Source organism: Sinocyclocheilus grahami, unplaced genomic scaffold, assembly GCF_001515645.1.
Source record: "Sinocyclocheilus grahami isolate Dianchi unplaced genomic scaffold, SAMN03320097.WGS_v1.1 scaffold566.1, whole genome shotgun sequence".
Taxonomy (NCBI): Eukaryota; Metazoa; Chordata; class Actinopteri; order Cypriniformes; family Cyprinidae; genus Sinocyclocheilus; species Sinocyclocheilus grahami.
The window spans coordinates 20,014-36,681 of record NW_015505745.1 but is presented as its reverse complement, the minus strand read 5'-3'; the positions used below and the strand labels follow the sequence as shown (position 1 = coordinate 36,681).

Sequence of the window (16,668 nt, the reverse complement as noted above, 5' to 3'; positions counted from 1 at the left end):
TAATATAGTTTTTTAAATGCATGATATTTAAAGTGTACCCAAAGTATACTTGCCATAGTTCCACTTCAGCACAATCAAATATACTTAAGTATATCTTTAGTTGGATTTCAGCACTACTCCCACACAATTAAAGTGCATTAAGTACACAATTAGTTGTTCCAATTTAGCAGACTTTAAGTGTACCATTAGTATATCAAATGTACAATTGCAGGGTGTTTTTATTAAGTACATAAATATGCCAATGTATTTATACTTAGCATGAAATAAATGTATTTCAAATACATTTTAGTATATTTATTTTTAAGTACTGTAAAAACTGTAACATTATAAAATACTATTATGATTTTAAAAAACTGTTTTCCATTTTAATATACTTTAAAATTTAATTTATTCCTGTGATGGCAAGCTGGGGCCCGTTTCAATAAGGAGGTTCAACAAACTCTGAGTTAAAACTTGAACTCGAGTTAACTCACCCTGAGATGGGAAACGCTGAGATTTCGGTTTAAGAACAGCTGATTTGAGTTAGTTCACTCTGAGTAGGTTGACTCTGAGTGCATCAAGGCTATGAAAAGCCATGATCAATGAAGCTCCGAAATTACGATTCACCATGGCAACAGCACCCGACAAAAAGGTGCTTTTTTTGTCATACTTCCAGAATTAATGCAGCCTCTTCATTTACAGGATCCTATATAAAAGGACATTAGATTTTGTCACTTTGATGGTGTCTGCATGATGAAAATATGAATGAATGTACCTGCACTGCTAAAACAATTGGAAACAAATCTACAGTCATTTTTCTTATATAGAAATGCATGTTGATTTAAGAATTTTTAGATATTTTGCTTTTTTTGTCATACTTCCAGAATTAATGCAGCCTCTTCATTTACAGGATCCTATATAAAAGGACATTAGATTTTGTCACTTTGATGGTGTCTGCATGATGAAAATATGAATGAATGTACCTGCACTGCTAAAACAATTGGAAACAAATCTACACTGTCTTTCTTATATAGAAATGCATGTTGATTTAAGAATTTTTAGATATTTGTACTTGAAGTAAGACAAAAATTTGCAGTAAGTAAAGCATTTTTGCAGCATGAATGAATGAGGTATTTAAACATCGCTTACGCTTTAAAAAGGGGGAGGAGAAGCTGGGTTTACTGAAGAAAATCTGCTCCCAACCAGGGGTTTGTTTACATCGTTAGCTAACTATGGTCGCAAGTTCCTTTGAACTCAATTGGTAACGACAGAACTTGCGACCATAGTTGCTTTTGGGAAACGCATCCCAGGTTAGATTCACAGAGTGAGTTACCATGGTAACTGACTCTGAGAATAAGTTACCTGTCTTTCAGAAATGGGCATGACTTACATGCTTTCTCAGGTTTGACATACCTCTCATTCTGAAACAGAAAACCCAGAGTTTCCCTCATTTCAGGGTTAACATACTCAGAGTTTTTACTTAATCTTCTTTCTGAAACAGGCCTCTGATTTTTCAGCAGTCATATTTATGAAACAGCACATTGTCTTTTTGCTAAAGATGACAGGAAAATATTCACTTGCATCCTCCAGTCTTAATATATATCCTAATAAGGAATACCTTATGAGATCTGAGAATGGCAAAAAAAAAAAAAGAAGCTGAATCAAAAGCACTAATTTTGGCTGTTTTGGGGGACACTCCAACTTGAAGCCTGAGCATTTGATTCAAGGTAGTTTCAAGTTTACAGGATTCGGGGACAACACACTCTGGTTTGTATATAGGAATTATAAGGGTGAATAGAGTTTTATGAGGTGCTATATTTTTCTTTTCAAAGAGGGTGTATGGCGACTTATGTCCACTCGCCTACCCTGCGGTTTAGAGGGGCCACCATGAAGCCTTTGTGCTCTGTGGCTTTACCATGGGAAAATTCTGCAAACAAATAACTCACCCGGTGACCCATCAGTGTTAAAAATCACTTTCGTGTGCTGTGGATTGTGATGCATGGGTGCGGTGCAGCCTGAAGGAACTGCATGTTTGTTTTATCTTGGTCCAAATGTTAAAAAACAGCTATTTTGGGGCTAAAGAGAGCAAACAAACACACATTCCATAGCAGACAATGGGGGTAGGCACATGAGCTGGCAGTAGGGGCATGTTAGGATATGGGCATTGTGAAGACATCAGTCGTCACTCAGAACGGGATCTATTTCAGAGCAGATGTGAGGTTGTCATCGTGCCCCCACAATGGTGGTCAACCACTACTCTGAAAAATAAACTACTTCTCATGAAAGTGCTGTTCATCACCTTGTCATCTGTGTAACAGCGGTGTAAATGTGCACTTGTTGAAGCTCTTGGCAGTGCCAACTGTTTCAGGGATTTTGCTCCCTCATCTGGTGATAGTGTTTATTGCACTTTCTTCGTTGCCTTGTTTTTTTGTTTTTTGTCTGTTTTGTCATAGTATAGTAATGATATGGAGGGGATAAAGAGCATAAATAATTTAATAATTTAGATGTGTTTTTGCTTTTCTTTATGGGACAGTAAAGAAATACAGGAAAGTTGCAGAACAGGATCCAAGTGAGTTAGCAAATCTTTTAAGTCATGAGTACATTGACTCATACAGTCAGCACTTTTGACACCATGAATATCACAATCACAGTACACTGTATGCACACTGTAAAACTGGTGTATGCACTATTAACTCATCTATAGAGAGTCCAAATCAAATGTGATGGTACATTAATAACATGCTTGGCAATGTTCTTTTGGACCCCACTAACTTACATGGACAAAGACATTCTTTAATAAAATATCTACTTTCGCAGTCATACAGGTTTGAAACAACATGAGGATTTTTTTTTATTTTTGAGTGAACATTTCCTTTAAAATATTAAGTTCTGCCTTGACATACATATATTAGACCACATCAATCGAGTAGAGAGAAAAGTTACTGTAAAAAAGTAATCTAAAATTTTTTACTGCACTACTATCTAGCTTCTCTCTCTCTCTCTCTCTCTCTCTCTCTCTCACACACACACACACACACACACACACGCAGGCATGAATAGGCATAAAACAGGTGAGACAGGGTGTAGGCTAGATGATTACTGAACACTTTTGATCATCGACTACAGTCTTGTGAGCATACTGCCACCTCAGTGAATTAGTTACTGATGAGAGAAATCACTTGTCATTAACTATAAAAGTTAATGCTTAAAAAAAAAATCTGTAGGCTATTACCATATGCAGTTTTATTTCATTTTCAGTTTTCATTTAATTTAACCTAATATTGCTTTAATCAAGAAATGATTCAAGAAAAAAGTTATTAAAACTATAGCCAGCATGGGGGGTCTTTAACCCCTGACCATTACTTAACCTAACTTAATTTAACCTAAGTTCATTATGTGGGAACATAGGACCCTGGGGACATAGGAACAGGGCTGCTAACTGCATATCCCGGTCGAACTCACTCGCGCTGTCTCTCTCGCGTTGAATTTTTGGCAATTGTGCTTCGACAAGTGTACACCAGTGAACGAATGGCCGACATCCGACGCAGTACACTATATAGGGAATAGGGAGCGATTTCTAACACCCCGCCCGCAGCTATGGCAGCGAAAGGAAGTACGTAGGAATCAGGAAGCAGTCAATCAGGGAGACATTTTTAAAAGACCACCATGAAGAACAACCAAACAGACACCTAAATGTAAGTATAAACGAATGAGTTTTCAGCATTCGAGGTTAATAGTAATTTTGTTAAAGCTGTTTCGAGTGCGCTGGATTTGTTACGATGCAGTGTCTTTCCCCCCCCCTTATTGCTCGCTGCTGCTTCCTATAATTCGCTCATAGCTAAAAATCATTGCTGTGTAAAACATGACGATTGTCATAATCGCATTTTTGTTTTTCGAGTTCGATTTGGTTTTGATATTATTGTGACAGTGATATGTTCCACCTTAAATGTTTGTATGGTGTATTTTGCATGAATGAACAATTTGGCATTGGTAGGCTATATAGTCCATATATAATCTTAATGTGGCCAGACTTCTGAAATGGAAACTGGTCAAAATTTACAGTTGTGGTCAAAATGCTACATTTTGCCGTAAGCCTAGCCTATCTGCAAAATGTTTTGTTTTTTTTTCCAGAATAAGAGGGATCATGCAAAATGCATGTTATTTTTAATTAGCACTGACCTGAAAAATATATATCACATAAGAAGAGAAAATAATAGTTGAATTTATCAAAATGACCCCGTTCAAAAGTTTACATATGCTTGATGATTTTTAATGCAGTGTTGTTACCGGGATGATCCACAGCTGTTTTTACTTATTTATTTAGTTTTTTTGTTGATTTTGTGATTTAGTTTGTCCTGACCAGTTAAACTGTTCTTCAGAAAAATCCTTCAGGTCCCACAAATTCTTTGGTTTTCCAGCATCTTTTGTGTATTTGAACCCTTTTCAACAGTGACTGTATGATTTTGAGATCCATCTTTTCACACTAAAGACAACTGAGGGACTCATGCGCAACTATTGCAAAAGGTTCAAATGCTCACTGATGCTCTAAAACAGGGGTGTCAAACTCAATTCCTGGAGGGCCGGAGCCCTGCAGAGTTTAGATTCAACCCTTATTAAACACCTACGTGATCCAACTGATCCGGCCCTCCAGGAATTTAAATTGACCCTGCTCTAAAAGGAAAAACAGTGCATTAAGTGTGAACAGAAACTTTTGAACCGAATAAAGATTTGTCTTATTTTGCCTAAATATCATATTTTTTCATTTAGTACTGGCCTTCAGAAGCTACAGAAGATGCTTAGATGCTTCTCAGAAGACAAAATAAGTTCAGTTTACTCTGATCTTCAATTTCAAAAAGTTTACACCCCTGGCTCTTAAAGCATCGTTTTTCCTTCTGGAGCATCAGTGACCGTTTGAACCTTCTGTAATAGTAGCGTATGAATCCCTCAGTTGTCCTCAGCGTGAAAAGATGGATCTCAAAATCATAGTCATTGTTGAAAAGGGTTCAAATATGCAAAAGATACTGGAAAACCAAAGAATTTGTGGGACCTGAAGGATTTTTCTGATGAACAGCGGCTGTTCAGGACAAACAAGGGACTCATGGAGGAAAAAAACAGCTGTGGATCATCCAGGTAACAACACCGTATTAAGAATCAAGCATGTAAACTTTTGAACGGGGTAATTTTTTATAAATCCAACTATTATTTTCACTTGTGGACTATTTGTAAACGTCTTTTATGTGAAATATCTTATTCAGGTCAGTACTAAATAAAAAATGACATGCATTTTTTATGATCCCTCTTATTTTGGTAAAATAATAAACATTTTGCAGATACTGCAAAGTTTATGTAAAATTGACCACAACTGTATCAATATCTGTTAATTAAAAATGAGAGAATAGGAGAATGTATTTAGGCCTATGTGCATTATGCCTAATTTTTATTCTATTTTATTTTTTTGAATTGTTGTGGGTTCCGTATATAATTATTATGATGTTTTTGGGTCAAAAATATTATGATGTTTTAGGCTCAAAGCACAAATTACGTGCTTTCTGCGAATGTAATTTTTGTAAAGTGTGATTTGTTTAGTTGTTGTTTTTTTTTTTTTTTCCATATCGTAGTTTATTTTTACCCATGTGGTATAGTTAAGATGTGTGACAAAATGGGTACATTACTGTGTTCAGGACACCAAAAACCAGGTCGCTGGAAAATGGGGACGTCTGGTCACCCTCTTTTTTATCTCTTTGTGAAGGTTATAGCAGTTTGAGAATATAGAATTATTTCATAGCATGGCTTTCTCGTGATCCGATTCATTCGTTCACCTCTGTTCTTCCAGAGAAACGCATGGCTGTAATACAGTGAATATGGAGGTTCCTTCCTACCTGTCCCGGCTCTTGTCGGAGCTGAATGAACAGCGTAAAAGGGACTTCTTCTGTGACTGCAGCATCATAGTAGAGGGACGTGTTTTTAAAGCACATCGTAATATTCTCTTCGCCAGCAGTGGTTATTTTCGGGGACTGCTGGTGCATTACCTGCAGGACAATGGCCAGCGACACAGCACGGCCTCTCTGGACATCGTCACAGCTGAGGCATTCTCCTTCATCCTAGACTTTCTGTATTCGGGTCGCCTGGACCTGCGCAGCAACAATGTCATTGAAATAATGTCAGCTGCGAGCTACCTTCAGATGACTGACGTGGTGAACTTTTGCAAGGGCTACATCAAATCCTCCTTGGAGATCTGTAACAGGGAGAGGGATAGACCTAAAGACTTGGATGATAGTGAAAACCCAGTTTCAGCCACTAGTGCTCCTGTGGCATCCACTTCCGATGCCGACCAAAGGACCTGTCAGGTCACCGAGGCCCTCAGCCCTGATGACGCTCCAACGGCTGCTGTCTGCACGCCAGCGGCCACAAGTAGTAAAGACTTCGAAGGCGAAAACTCCCAAGGAGCTTTTCCCAACCATCCTCCCATGAATGCTCCACTGAAGATCAGTCCAGGCCCAGATTTAGTCAACTCATCCACCCCAGGTTTGCTTCTAGGTTTGGTGCATCCCAAAATAGAGTATGACCCTGATGAGGAGGGCGAATCTTCACGGGAATCCAAAGACACCACTCTTTATCAAGGGCCAAATCAGGACGAGGAGATAACTGTTAACACTAGCCCAGCTCCAAGTACTGAGCACTCCTCCGTATCATTTGCTAACTGCCCGATGAAGCAGTTTCCAGATGTGCTGTTCAGAGCCGGGATGAACCCAAACCGCGATGAACACTTTTCCCAAAGTTTGGGGTACGTTGGTGGATTCGGCCGTGGCGACGATGTGCTCGGTCCTGCGGTGCATTGTGGGATGGAGATTCAGAATGACTGGTATGGGGATGATCCAGGTGAGAGATGCTGAATAAAATTGCTACAGTAGAACAATCGCTGTGTCCAAAATCGCATAATAGGTACTACATTTAGTTTTTGAAACTTGCTTCAGGAATGTTAAAAGAAGTATGTTCTATATAGTATGAATGTGTGTAGTAGGAATGAAATTCGGATGTACTACATGCATGTTTGCACTGTCGTGTGAGCTCCGGCATCAGTTGCGTCACTTGACTGTCATTCATAAATCCTCTCCCGTGGCCTCATGGGATAGTATAGTGTCATCACATGCACACTTCAGAATCTCACAGAAAGTAGTAATTCATCCGGGAACATTTTGGCTACTGTTTATGTATAATATGAATTCGGACATACTTCTTGGTTCACATACTGTTTTTCTTCTGCTGTATGTATGGAATTATGGAAGTTGGCATAGTCAGATGCAGAGAATCGTTTTTTGAATTGTGTTGTAATATATGTGTGTTTCTATAGGGAGGCTGCACAAATGTCCGTTCTGCCCATACACGGCCAAACAGAAGGGCATTTTGAAGAGGCACATCCGCTGCCACACAGGAGAAAGGCCGTATCCTTGTGAGGTCTGCGGCAAACGTTTCACACGACAAGAACATCTGCGCACTCATGCCATTTCCGTAAGTCTTCATAACTTGGGAAATATCTGAATGTGTTGCTGTAGAGCAGCAAAAGGTAAATTTTTTGCTTGTGAGGTTAATGTTTAACTGCATTAAAAGTATTGCACTCATTTAACCCAACTTGCTATAAGTCAAGTTTGTTTTTGTTCTACAGAGACAAGATGAAATAAGAACATGAGCAAGAGTCAGTGTTAAATACACAGTAATCCTGTTGCTGTACTTACCTTTTTAAATCTGTTTTACCTTATCATCAAACAAACCATAATGATATGAAAAAAAGAGATATATATTCCATTTTTTGATATCAACATCATAAAATGCATTAAACATTACATTAAACCACGGTTTCCCAAACTGGGCATAATGTAAGAACTGCAGTGGGTTTGTGAGTTGATAAAAAGCTAATAATTAATTAAATCATAAAAATTATTTAAACCCTTGAACACTAGGCTAAACATAGAAATATTTGATTTCTTTACCATTATCCATCAGAGCCCATTATCCATCAGAGAACTGTAAACATGCAAATATGTTGTTAAAATATTGAAATAATAACTTCCTCAGAGATATTTCAAGTAAATATTTTAAGGGGTTTGTTGACAAAACCGAATTTGGGAATCCCTGCATTATATGAACAAATATCAATGAACATGAAAACAATGACATTGCACCGCTAAAGTCTCCCAGATTTAAAATATTTTTGTCCAGACTTAATTATTTGTTTCATACTTGGTCTAATTGCTTGAGAGATGCTATTTTCCATCAAATTCAGAAGCATGGTTTGCGGATTTATTTATATGACCTTTGTGAATATAGGCAAAGCTAAATGGTATAACACAGTAGGATTTTTAGAAAGGAAATTTTAAAAGAGAAAAAAGAATTAGGGAGAATCAATAAATTATGAATAATTCACTGCCATTTTGTGAATAATATGTAATCATGTAATCCATAAAAAGTAACTGTAATCGGATTACGATCATTTTAAAATGTAAAATACTCTAATTACAAGTACTTAATTTTTGGAATCTGATTATGTAATCCAGGTTACATGTAATCAGTTACTACCCTGCACTGATATCCAACTTTAAATATATCGCTGGCTGATAATATAGTTTAAATTGTGACATACACTATATAAGATGACATTGCATTGGTCAGAATTTTAGTGTATTACTGTTATTGTTGTATTACAGTTGTTATAGTGAGTGCCTTAATGTCAAAACATTCTTTTTTTTTAAATTCTTTTATTTATATGATTGAATTGTTAATTGAAGAATCCTCCATTTGCACCAATCACAGTTTTACAGAACTTTGGCAAAGAATTTTACAATTGCTTACATTTAAAATAAAGTATGTTATTTTGATATTTATATAATTTATATCAAAGTCCCTTTATGGCAAATCATGTTACTCGGCAGCCATCTTTGAAATGCCTCTCGGGCGTGCAAGTGCAGCTCTTATCTCTTTGAATGGGGAAACATCAAATTCTGCAAAACTGTTCACCAAGCTTACGATTAAATTTCATATTTGAAATCGCCAATGAAATCTGACAAACGACTGTCTTATAAATGTTGTTTCTTTTGCTCAAATAGCGTTAAAAAAAGCTTATTATTAAGGCTAGAGCAGCCAGTGCTTGATGACTTCATAGAATGACTTCACAGATTAGCGATGGGCTCTTTTACTCAGAAGCTTACTTCGATAGAGCGGCCATATTGAGAGTTGCATTTTCCTCATTCAAAATGATACGAGTGACAAGTCTTGGGTATTCTATAGTCTTTGTTTATATACATTATTTTTTAATATAAACAAAAAATTTTATATTAGTCTTTGTATATTGTGTTTTAAAGTTAACAAGTATGAAATATTCCCTATGAAAGCAACTATGTTAATGAATTGACTGCTGCGTGCCTAGTGATACATTTTTGGAAATTGCTTCCTTAAAAAATGCATTAATACAAATGCAGTACATTTTAAAAAAACCATTTAAATGGATTATTAAATATTTTTATCAATTGACAGCCATACTGTTCATGTGTCAGTATACAGAATGAGTCATTCTCATCAAAATGTTTTAATGTATATTTACGTTTTGAAGGTCCATCGCTCCACCTGGCCCATTGTGTGCAAAGGCTGTCGTCGAGTGTTCTCAGGCATTGTGTCCCAGGGAATGAAGCGATGCGGGGCTTACTTCGATAGAGCGGCCATATTGAGAGTTGCATTTTCCTCATTCAAAATGATACGAGTGACAAGTCTTGGGTATTCTATAGTCTTTGTTTATATACATTATTTTTTAATATAAACAAAAATTTTTATATTAGTCTTTGTATATTGTGTTTTAAAGTTAACAAGTATGAAATATTCCCTATGAAAGCAACTATGTTAATGAATTGACTGCTGCGTGCCTAGTGATACATTTTTGGAAATTGCTTCCTTAAAAAATGCATTAATACAAATGCAGTACATTTTAAAAAAACCATTTAAATGGATTATTAAATATTTTTATCAATTGACAGCCATACTGTTCATGTGTCAGTATACAGAATGAGTCATTCTCATCAAAATGTTTTAATGTATATTTACGTTTTGAAGGTCCATCGCTCCACCTGGCCCATTGTGTGCAAAGGCTGTCGTCGAGTGTTCTCAGGCATTGTGTCCCAGGGAATGAAGCGATTTGGACTTTGTGATGGCTGCACCTTTGTTACTACAACCAATGAGGATCCCTCCTCCATGAACCTCAGCATTCAGTCTGAATCTATGGAGAAGGGCACTAGAGACTCTGACTGGCCTGTGTTTATAGTGGAAGGAGATGAAGCGGAGGCGAGTGCTAGTACTGCTGGACAAGATGATAAACAGAATGTTGCAAAGCAGCTTGCAGAGAATGGCACTCTGTTGTAGATTCATTTTCACAGTTTCACTTGAATGCTTACCAAATGAAACTGGTTACAAACTACCGGTTTAGTCACTTCTTCCTCATATCATTTGTGGTTCGAAAAGATGGTTAATTATTTGGTGCAATTAAAAGATTAATTTGTATTGGAAAAATTACACCGCTGGGAAAGCTGTCAAACATTATGTTTGGGTTTAGTACAAATCTGCACTGGCTAATTATGGATTATGAACATATTTTGCTGTATGACAATGAGGCCACAACAGATTTCAATGTGTTGTGGCAGTTGTGTGAATAAATATTTTTATGCTTTTAAGTGAACAGCCTTAAACACTTTCAGGGACCTGAGTGGTCTTGTCAAATTATTTGTTCTTTATTATTTGTTCCCGGGATGTCATTGACCTCCTCCTAATTCATTTCTTAAAGTCAGACATCAACCTTCTTAATATTCATCAATCTATTCATTATAAACAATATAAAAATACAATTTAAAAAAAAGGATAAAAGAATGTCTGTTTTCTGATAAAATTTTTTGTAAAATGTGTATAGGGTCGCTAGAGACCTGAGGTATGCAGTGTAAGTATATTTTTCCTCCACAACAATAATTAAATGTCTAAATTAAATTAAATGAACTAGGAACACGAGCAAGAGTCAGTGTTAAATACACAGTAATCCTGTTGCTGTACTTACCTTCAGGGGCGGACTTACCCATTAGGCAAAGGTAGGCGACTGCCTTGGGCTCCCAAAAGCCAAGGGCCCCCTAAAATGCTTTTCATATAGGAGATGCGCATCGAGTGCTGACACGCGAACGGTTGCTGTTTACGGTGTTTATTACCACGACAACCGTCTGAGTTGAACGTGCTTTTTGTGTATCTTGCTTGAAGGAGATGAAAATATCATGCATCTGAAGCTGTAATTAAATATTGAGAAACAGTTTCTTACTCATTTATGAGAAGAAACCAAGTAGAGGACACATACGCAGTTACTTTTTTGTTTGATATAATCCTTGTGTGTGTAAATGTATAATTGCCTTTTCCTTATTTTTTTCAGTTTTATTTAAATTTGTAGTTAAAATAACTAAATTCTTACTCATTTATGAGAAGAAACCAAGTAGAGGACACATACGCAGTTACTTTTTTGTTTGATATAATCCTTGTGTGTGTAAATGTATAATTGCCTTTTCCTTATTTTTTTCAGTTTTATTTAAATTTGTAGTTAAAATAACTAAAAATAAATGCATTTTAAAGTTTAGAATTAGACAGCCTTTGAACACAGGCTTACGCTAGTAACTAATCAGTGGACTTTCCTTATCAATATAAGCTATATTTTTTCACACTTTTCTCATTCTATGTTTCTGATGTTCCAAAAGCGCCTCCTACTGGCAGAGAATGAATGTTAATTTTCAGTAATCCAGTCTGTAGTTTTTGTTGATGTTTGCTACACCCAGGATCCACCCAGATCCAGTCCATATCCAGATCAGATGGTCACTGCAGTCACCTGGATCCAGTCCGTATCCAGATCAGATGGTCACTGCAGTCACCTGGATCCAGTCTGTATCCAGTCCAGATGGAGGATCAGCACTTTGAGACGACCACTACAGCCCTGAATTTCAGCGGAGACCATGTCAACTAGACGAACCCTAGAGACAGATCCCCTGTGAAGACTTCGTCGGCCATCGGCACAAGACCACGAGAACCAGACGAGTCCTCTGCTCAATCTAGCATGCGTTGCAGCCTGGAATTAAACCACACCATGCTGGTTTCATCTGGCCAGAGGAGAACGTTTATCTTGTGTTTGATGAGGTAAACTGTAAAAACGCATTCCTAAGTTTTTGGGAAATTATGTATTGTATGATGGTATGATATGCTACACAAATAAATTTGACTATGACTTGAAAGTGATTCCCATCTCAGAATGAGTTCCCTGACTGTGCACTGTTTACCACTATGACTTCTGGTAGTGACACAGACACTGCATCTGAGGGAGAGCAGAAGAGCACAGACAGGGTTGATATTCTCACTACAGTTAAGGCAGATTCTCTTAAAGGTGGTGATGTGAAAATCTGACTTTTCCAGGTTTTAAGTGCTATAATCAGGTCCCTGGTGCATCTACCAACCAAGGAAACGTGAAAAAGATTAACCCAGTAACTTTGTTTTGGTAAGCCAGGGCTCTACAGTGCGACCATTTCAGTCGCATTTGCTACTGAAAACTACTGCGTGCGACTTGGAAATAATATTTAGGAGCACCTTTGCGACTGACCCGATCAGCATATTTATGTTTGCGCTGAGGGAGCTTCAAATGTTCTAATATACGTACGTGATTCTGCAGCGTTGAGTAATGTATCACAGACATATCCTCTCATTATAACAAACAGTGTTGACGGAGTGTGATTCGTTTATGAATGAACTGCGTTTTTAAATGAATCTAGTGAGTCAATGATTCAGTTACCCATTCATAAAGACAGTCACGTACTTCGTTCCTGAATAATTCAGCTGATCGAACGAATCAATTGAATGAATGATTCAGTGATAAAATCAGTGACTTGACGCTACATGCTGGAATTTTTAGTTTCATTTTTAAAGCATCTTTTCTGTTATTTAAATCATTTCTATATTCAAAATGTTATATTTAAAACATTAACCTCAACATGAATTTATGAATTTAATTGCATTGCGACCTCTGAGCCTCATTAAACGTCTGAAAATACACATTCAAGCCACTTATGTGTTCTTTTGTGCCATCTCTGAAAATACTGATTTCATTTGATTGGTAACTTATTCTTATTCTACTTGTTTTTATTCTGTTGTTTTAATTAGAAATGTTAAAAAGCTTATAAATATATATTTTTGATTTTGATACTTTTAATAAAGTTAGAAAAATGCCATTACAAAGGTAAAAACTAAATTCCCTATAAATCACTTTAAGGAGTCAACTATCACCTCGTAATGGGAAGGTTAATTTTTTTATCAGAATTTTTGATTACTGATTGCTCCTAAATTTTTGACCGTGCTCCTAAAAAGAAAAGTATCCGTAGAGCCCTGTAAGCCTTTTTCTGCAAGCGTCTGCAAAAGTGTCTGATTTTGCTCCACTAGTGACGTTGCAAAGGGATCTCATTATAAAATTACTGCCCCTTAATCTGTAAGTTTCCACGTGCCGTCATTTTGATTTCGCAAGCAACAACGGTGTACCAGCTCTAATGCCATGGCGAAAGTTTGCGCAAAACATGCTAACTGTTCTGTCTTTGGCTGCACAGACAAGCACAGAACACTATTTAGAGTCCCAGCCTCAGAGGAGGCAACAGAGCAGTGGATTTATTGATGTATTTACTGTATATTGCTGCTGCCTGCCACACAAATCTAAAATAAACATGAAATTTATTTCCCAGCTGTTTACCTTCACAGACATAACCGACTGTTTTTGTAACTCATGCGTTTTTAACGTAAACTTGTGTGTGAATGAGAACTTAGTTTAGTACTCACATGCTGTGACAGCCGCTTTCTGTACATGTGTACTCAGAAAACCATATATCAGAAGTTTAAACTAATATTGTTTAAAACGCATGATTTCAGCACGATAAACATGATAATCAGAACCAAAACTGATGTTTTTTAGCAGCAGCTAATTTGCATTTAAAGAGACAGGCACGAAAAACTGTGTTTCTGCTTCCACTCAAAATAGGCATTTTCAAAATGATCTGTGGGGTATTTTGAGCTGAAACATTACAGACACATTCTGGGGACACCAGAGACTTATATTACATATTGTAAAAAGGGGCATAATATGTCTCCTTTAAGGAATCACAAGTACTGGTTCAGAGTGAAACACCTTGTACTGACAGCAATGTAAATGCAACACTTGCCAAAGCCCCTTACACATCTGTTTGATGAGAAGCACAGTTTACTGTCACAAGATAAACTACAAAATGAGCTTATGAAATCATGCAAACCATCCCTAGTGAACTGAATTGTAAGCACATCCAAGAGAGTACACAGGGTCAGTCCTCTTGTGAACAGTGATTTGAGCAGAGAAAGGGCAGACTCACCACAAGTCACTTTAACGAAGTGTTAAGGCCTTTCCACACTGAGCGCGATGCGAAAAAGCGAGGCAAATCACCGACCCGTTCACACTTCAAGCGACAAAGCACCAGGATCCCATTCATTTCAATGGAGAGCTGGCTATTTCCGGTGACAAGTGCAACAGCGGCCGTTGGCGATGGATGGGGCGTGTCCAGCGATGCCACAAAGCTCAGAATCCATCAACTTTATGCAAATGAAGAGCGACTTTCGGGAGCGATAGCCAATAGGAAGACCGCAGAGCTCATGTCATCGTTATCCTCTCAGCTGTACACTCTAAAAAATGCTGGGATGTTTTAACCCAACTTTGGGTCAAATATGGACTAACCAAACTTTTGGGTTAAAAATGTATTTGAAGAATTTAAAGGGGTCATATGATGCTGCTAAAAAGAACATTATTTGGTGTAATGAAATGTGTTTATGCAGTTTAAAGTGAAAAAACATTATTTTCCACATACTGTACATTATTGTTTCTCCTCTATGCCCTGCTTTTTTTAAACGTGTCGATTTTTACAAAGCTCATCGGTCTGAAAAGCGAGGTGTGCTGTGATTGGCCAGCTATCCAATGCGTTGTGATTGGCCGAATACCTCAAGCGTGAGACGGAAATGTTACGCCCCTCACATACTGTTGATGCCGTGTCCGGCCGGAGCGACGAGACAAAAACATTAAAACCCATTACAAACTAAGCATTTGTTGCATCCAGTGGGGACATAATTACTAATTATAATGACTTATACTGTCTTTTTACGCGTTGCGTTGCATCGCACCTCATAAACATAAAACCCTGTCTGCATTTGTGATCAGAGAAATGACAAACAACAAGTGCTACTCTAAACTCGCGTTTGAATCATCAGTGGCAAATCCTTTAAATGAAAACGTACTTACAGACTGTGAGTCAGAACTGCCGGCATTTTAGTCTAACGTTACTCTCCCAGGATCAGTAAACAGTCCTCCATGCATAATGTTGTTCTTATTTTAAAACTGTGTCTCAAATTGTAATTCAAATCATAATTACTGCATTATTTCACTCCTTACAGGATGTAGTGGTGACTAATGACAAATGGGGGTTGGGCTGTTATTGTAAACATGGAGGTTATTATAACTGTGCTGACAAGTTCACTCCTGGACAGCTGCCCAACCACAAGTGGGAGAAATGCCAGTCAGTGGACACGATATCACGGGGCTTTCGGCGAAATATGAAGCTAAGTGAACTGATGGATCTACCATCCATTATAAATGTGTGATGTGTTACTAATAGACAGAAGTTCTTGCCTAAAGCCTAGTTCACACTACACAACTTAAAACGTTGGCAGATCGCTGTGCTGTTCAGACTGCATGACTTGCTGTCTGTCTTGATGTCGTTGTGGTGTTCACACTACGCGACTGTGATGGCCGAACCTGAGGCCACACATTAATAAGGGTAACTCCACACTCATTCATCCATACTGTATACATTTTTTCCTCGTATACATTTCTTTATATATTCATTTATCTGTTTAGCGGGTTGTAAAAATTTTTTTCTACTCTTTATTTACCTTTTACGTATATAATATAGACTTAGTTTGTTATATGTAATGAAAACCCTACACAGATTTTGCTTTACATATTTGGGATACTTTATTCAGTTTAGTACTTCGTTCGTTGGTTTGGAGTGCGCACTTACTAGCTTGCGTAGTTACTTTGATTAGTTGAATTGTAAATTTACTTGCTGAATTATAAAATGTTAATTGTATGTTTCCCCTGTCTTGTTTAAGTGAGCTCACCGTTTGTCTTAAATACCTGCCTGTTGTGTCAGTTGGGAGGTCAGTTCTGTTCTGTTCAGTTCTCTTTAGTTAAAGTTTGTTGTTGACCTTAGTTATTCCAGTCTAGCTAGATTTTTTATTGGAACAAGTTGATTTATTACTTTTTTTGTGACTTTTCCTTATTTTTTGGATAAAATAAAATTCTTTTTTTTATGTAATCCTGTGTCCTTCCGCCTGTCTAGCTTGGCTCCCTTACAGCAACACTATGTAAATAATCCGCAGCAGGGGGTCACACACTACACGAGCTGACAACAACTCTGTCACCCAACGACTCTATCCTGTCCCCAAACCACGTTTTGTCATGAAAACAGACGCGAGAAGTTGAACGGGAATGACGCGAAACAACAAGTGAAACAGGAGTTGTTTATTTGAAAATGAACATCGGGAAGAAATTTGTGCTGCAAGCTGTTTGCGTGA

General features: G+C 37.4%; 1 protein-coding gene across 2 annotated transcripts; it reads left to right on the top strand.

The window, feature by feature from the left end:
• The first annotated feature begins 3,401 nt into the window (after nt 1-3,401).
• Nucleotides 3,402-10,760, top strand: LOC107556376 (zinc finger and BTB domain-containing protein 8B-like). 2 transcript variants are annotated; one of them, XM_016239471.1, is made up of 5 exons: nt 3,402-3,674; nt 5,813-6,858; nt 7,331-7,488; nt 9,584-9,638; nt 10,133-10,760. In XM_016239471.1, exons 2-5 carry the CDS (start codon nt 5,841-5,843, stop codon nt 10,381-10,383), a joined length of 1,482 nt encoding a protein of 493 aa, XP_016094957.1. In that variant the 5' UTR covers nt 3,402-3,674; nt 5,813-5,840; the 3' UTR covers nt 10,384-10,760. The 2 variants fall into 2 exon arrangements, with proteins under 2 accessions (XP_016094957.1, XP_016094956.1); XM_016239470.1 differs by having other exon boundaries at nt 3,403-3,674; nt 9,584-9,652; nt 10,147-10,760.
• The last annotated feature ends 5,908 nt before the right edge of the window (nt 10,761-16,668 follow it).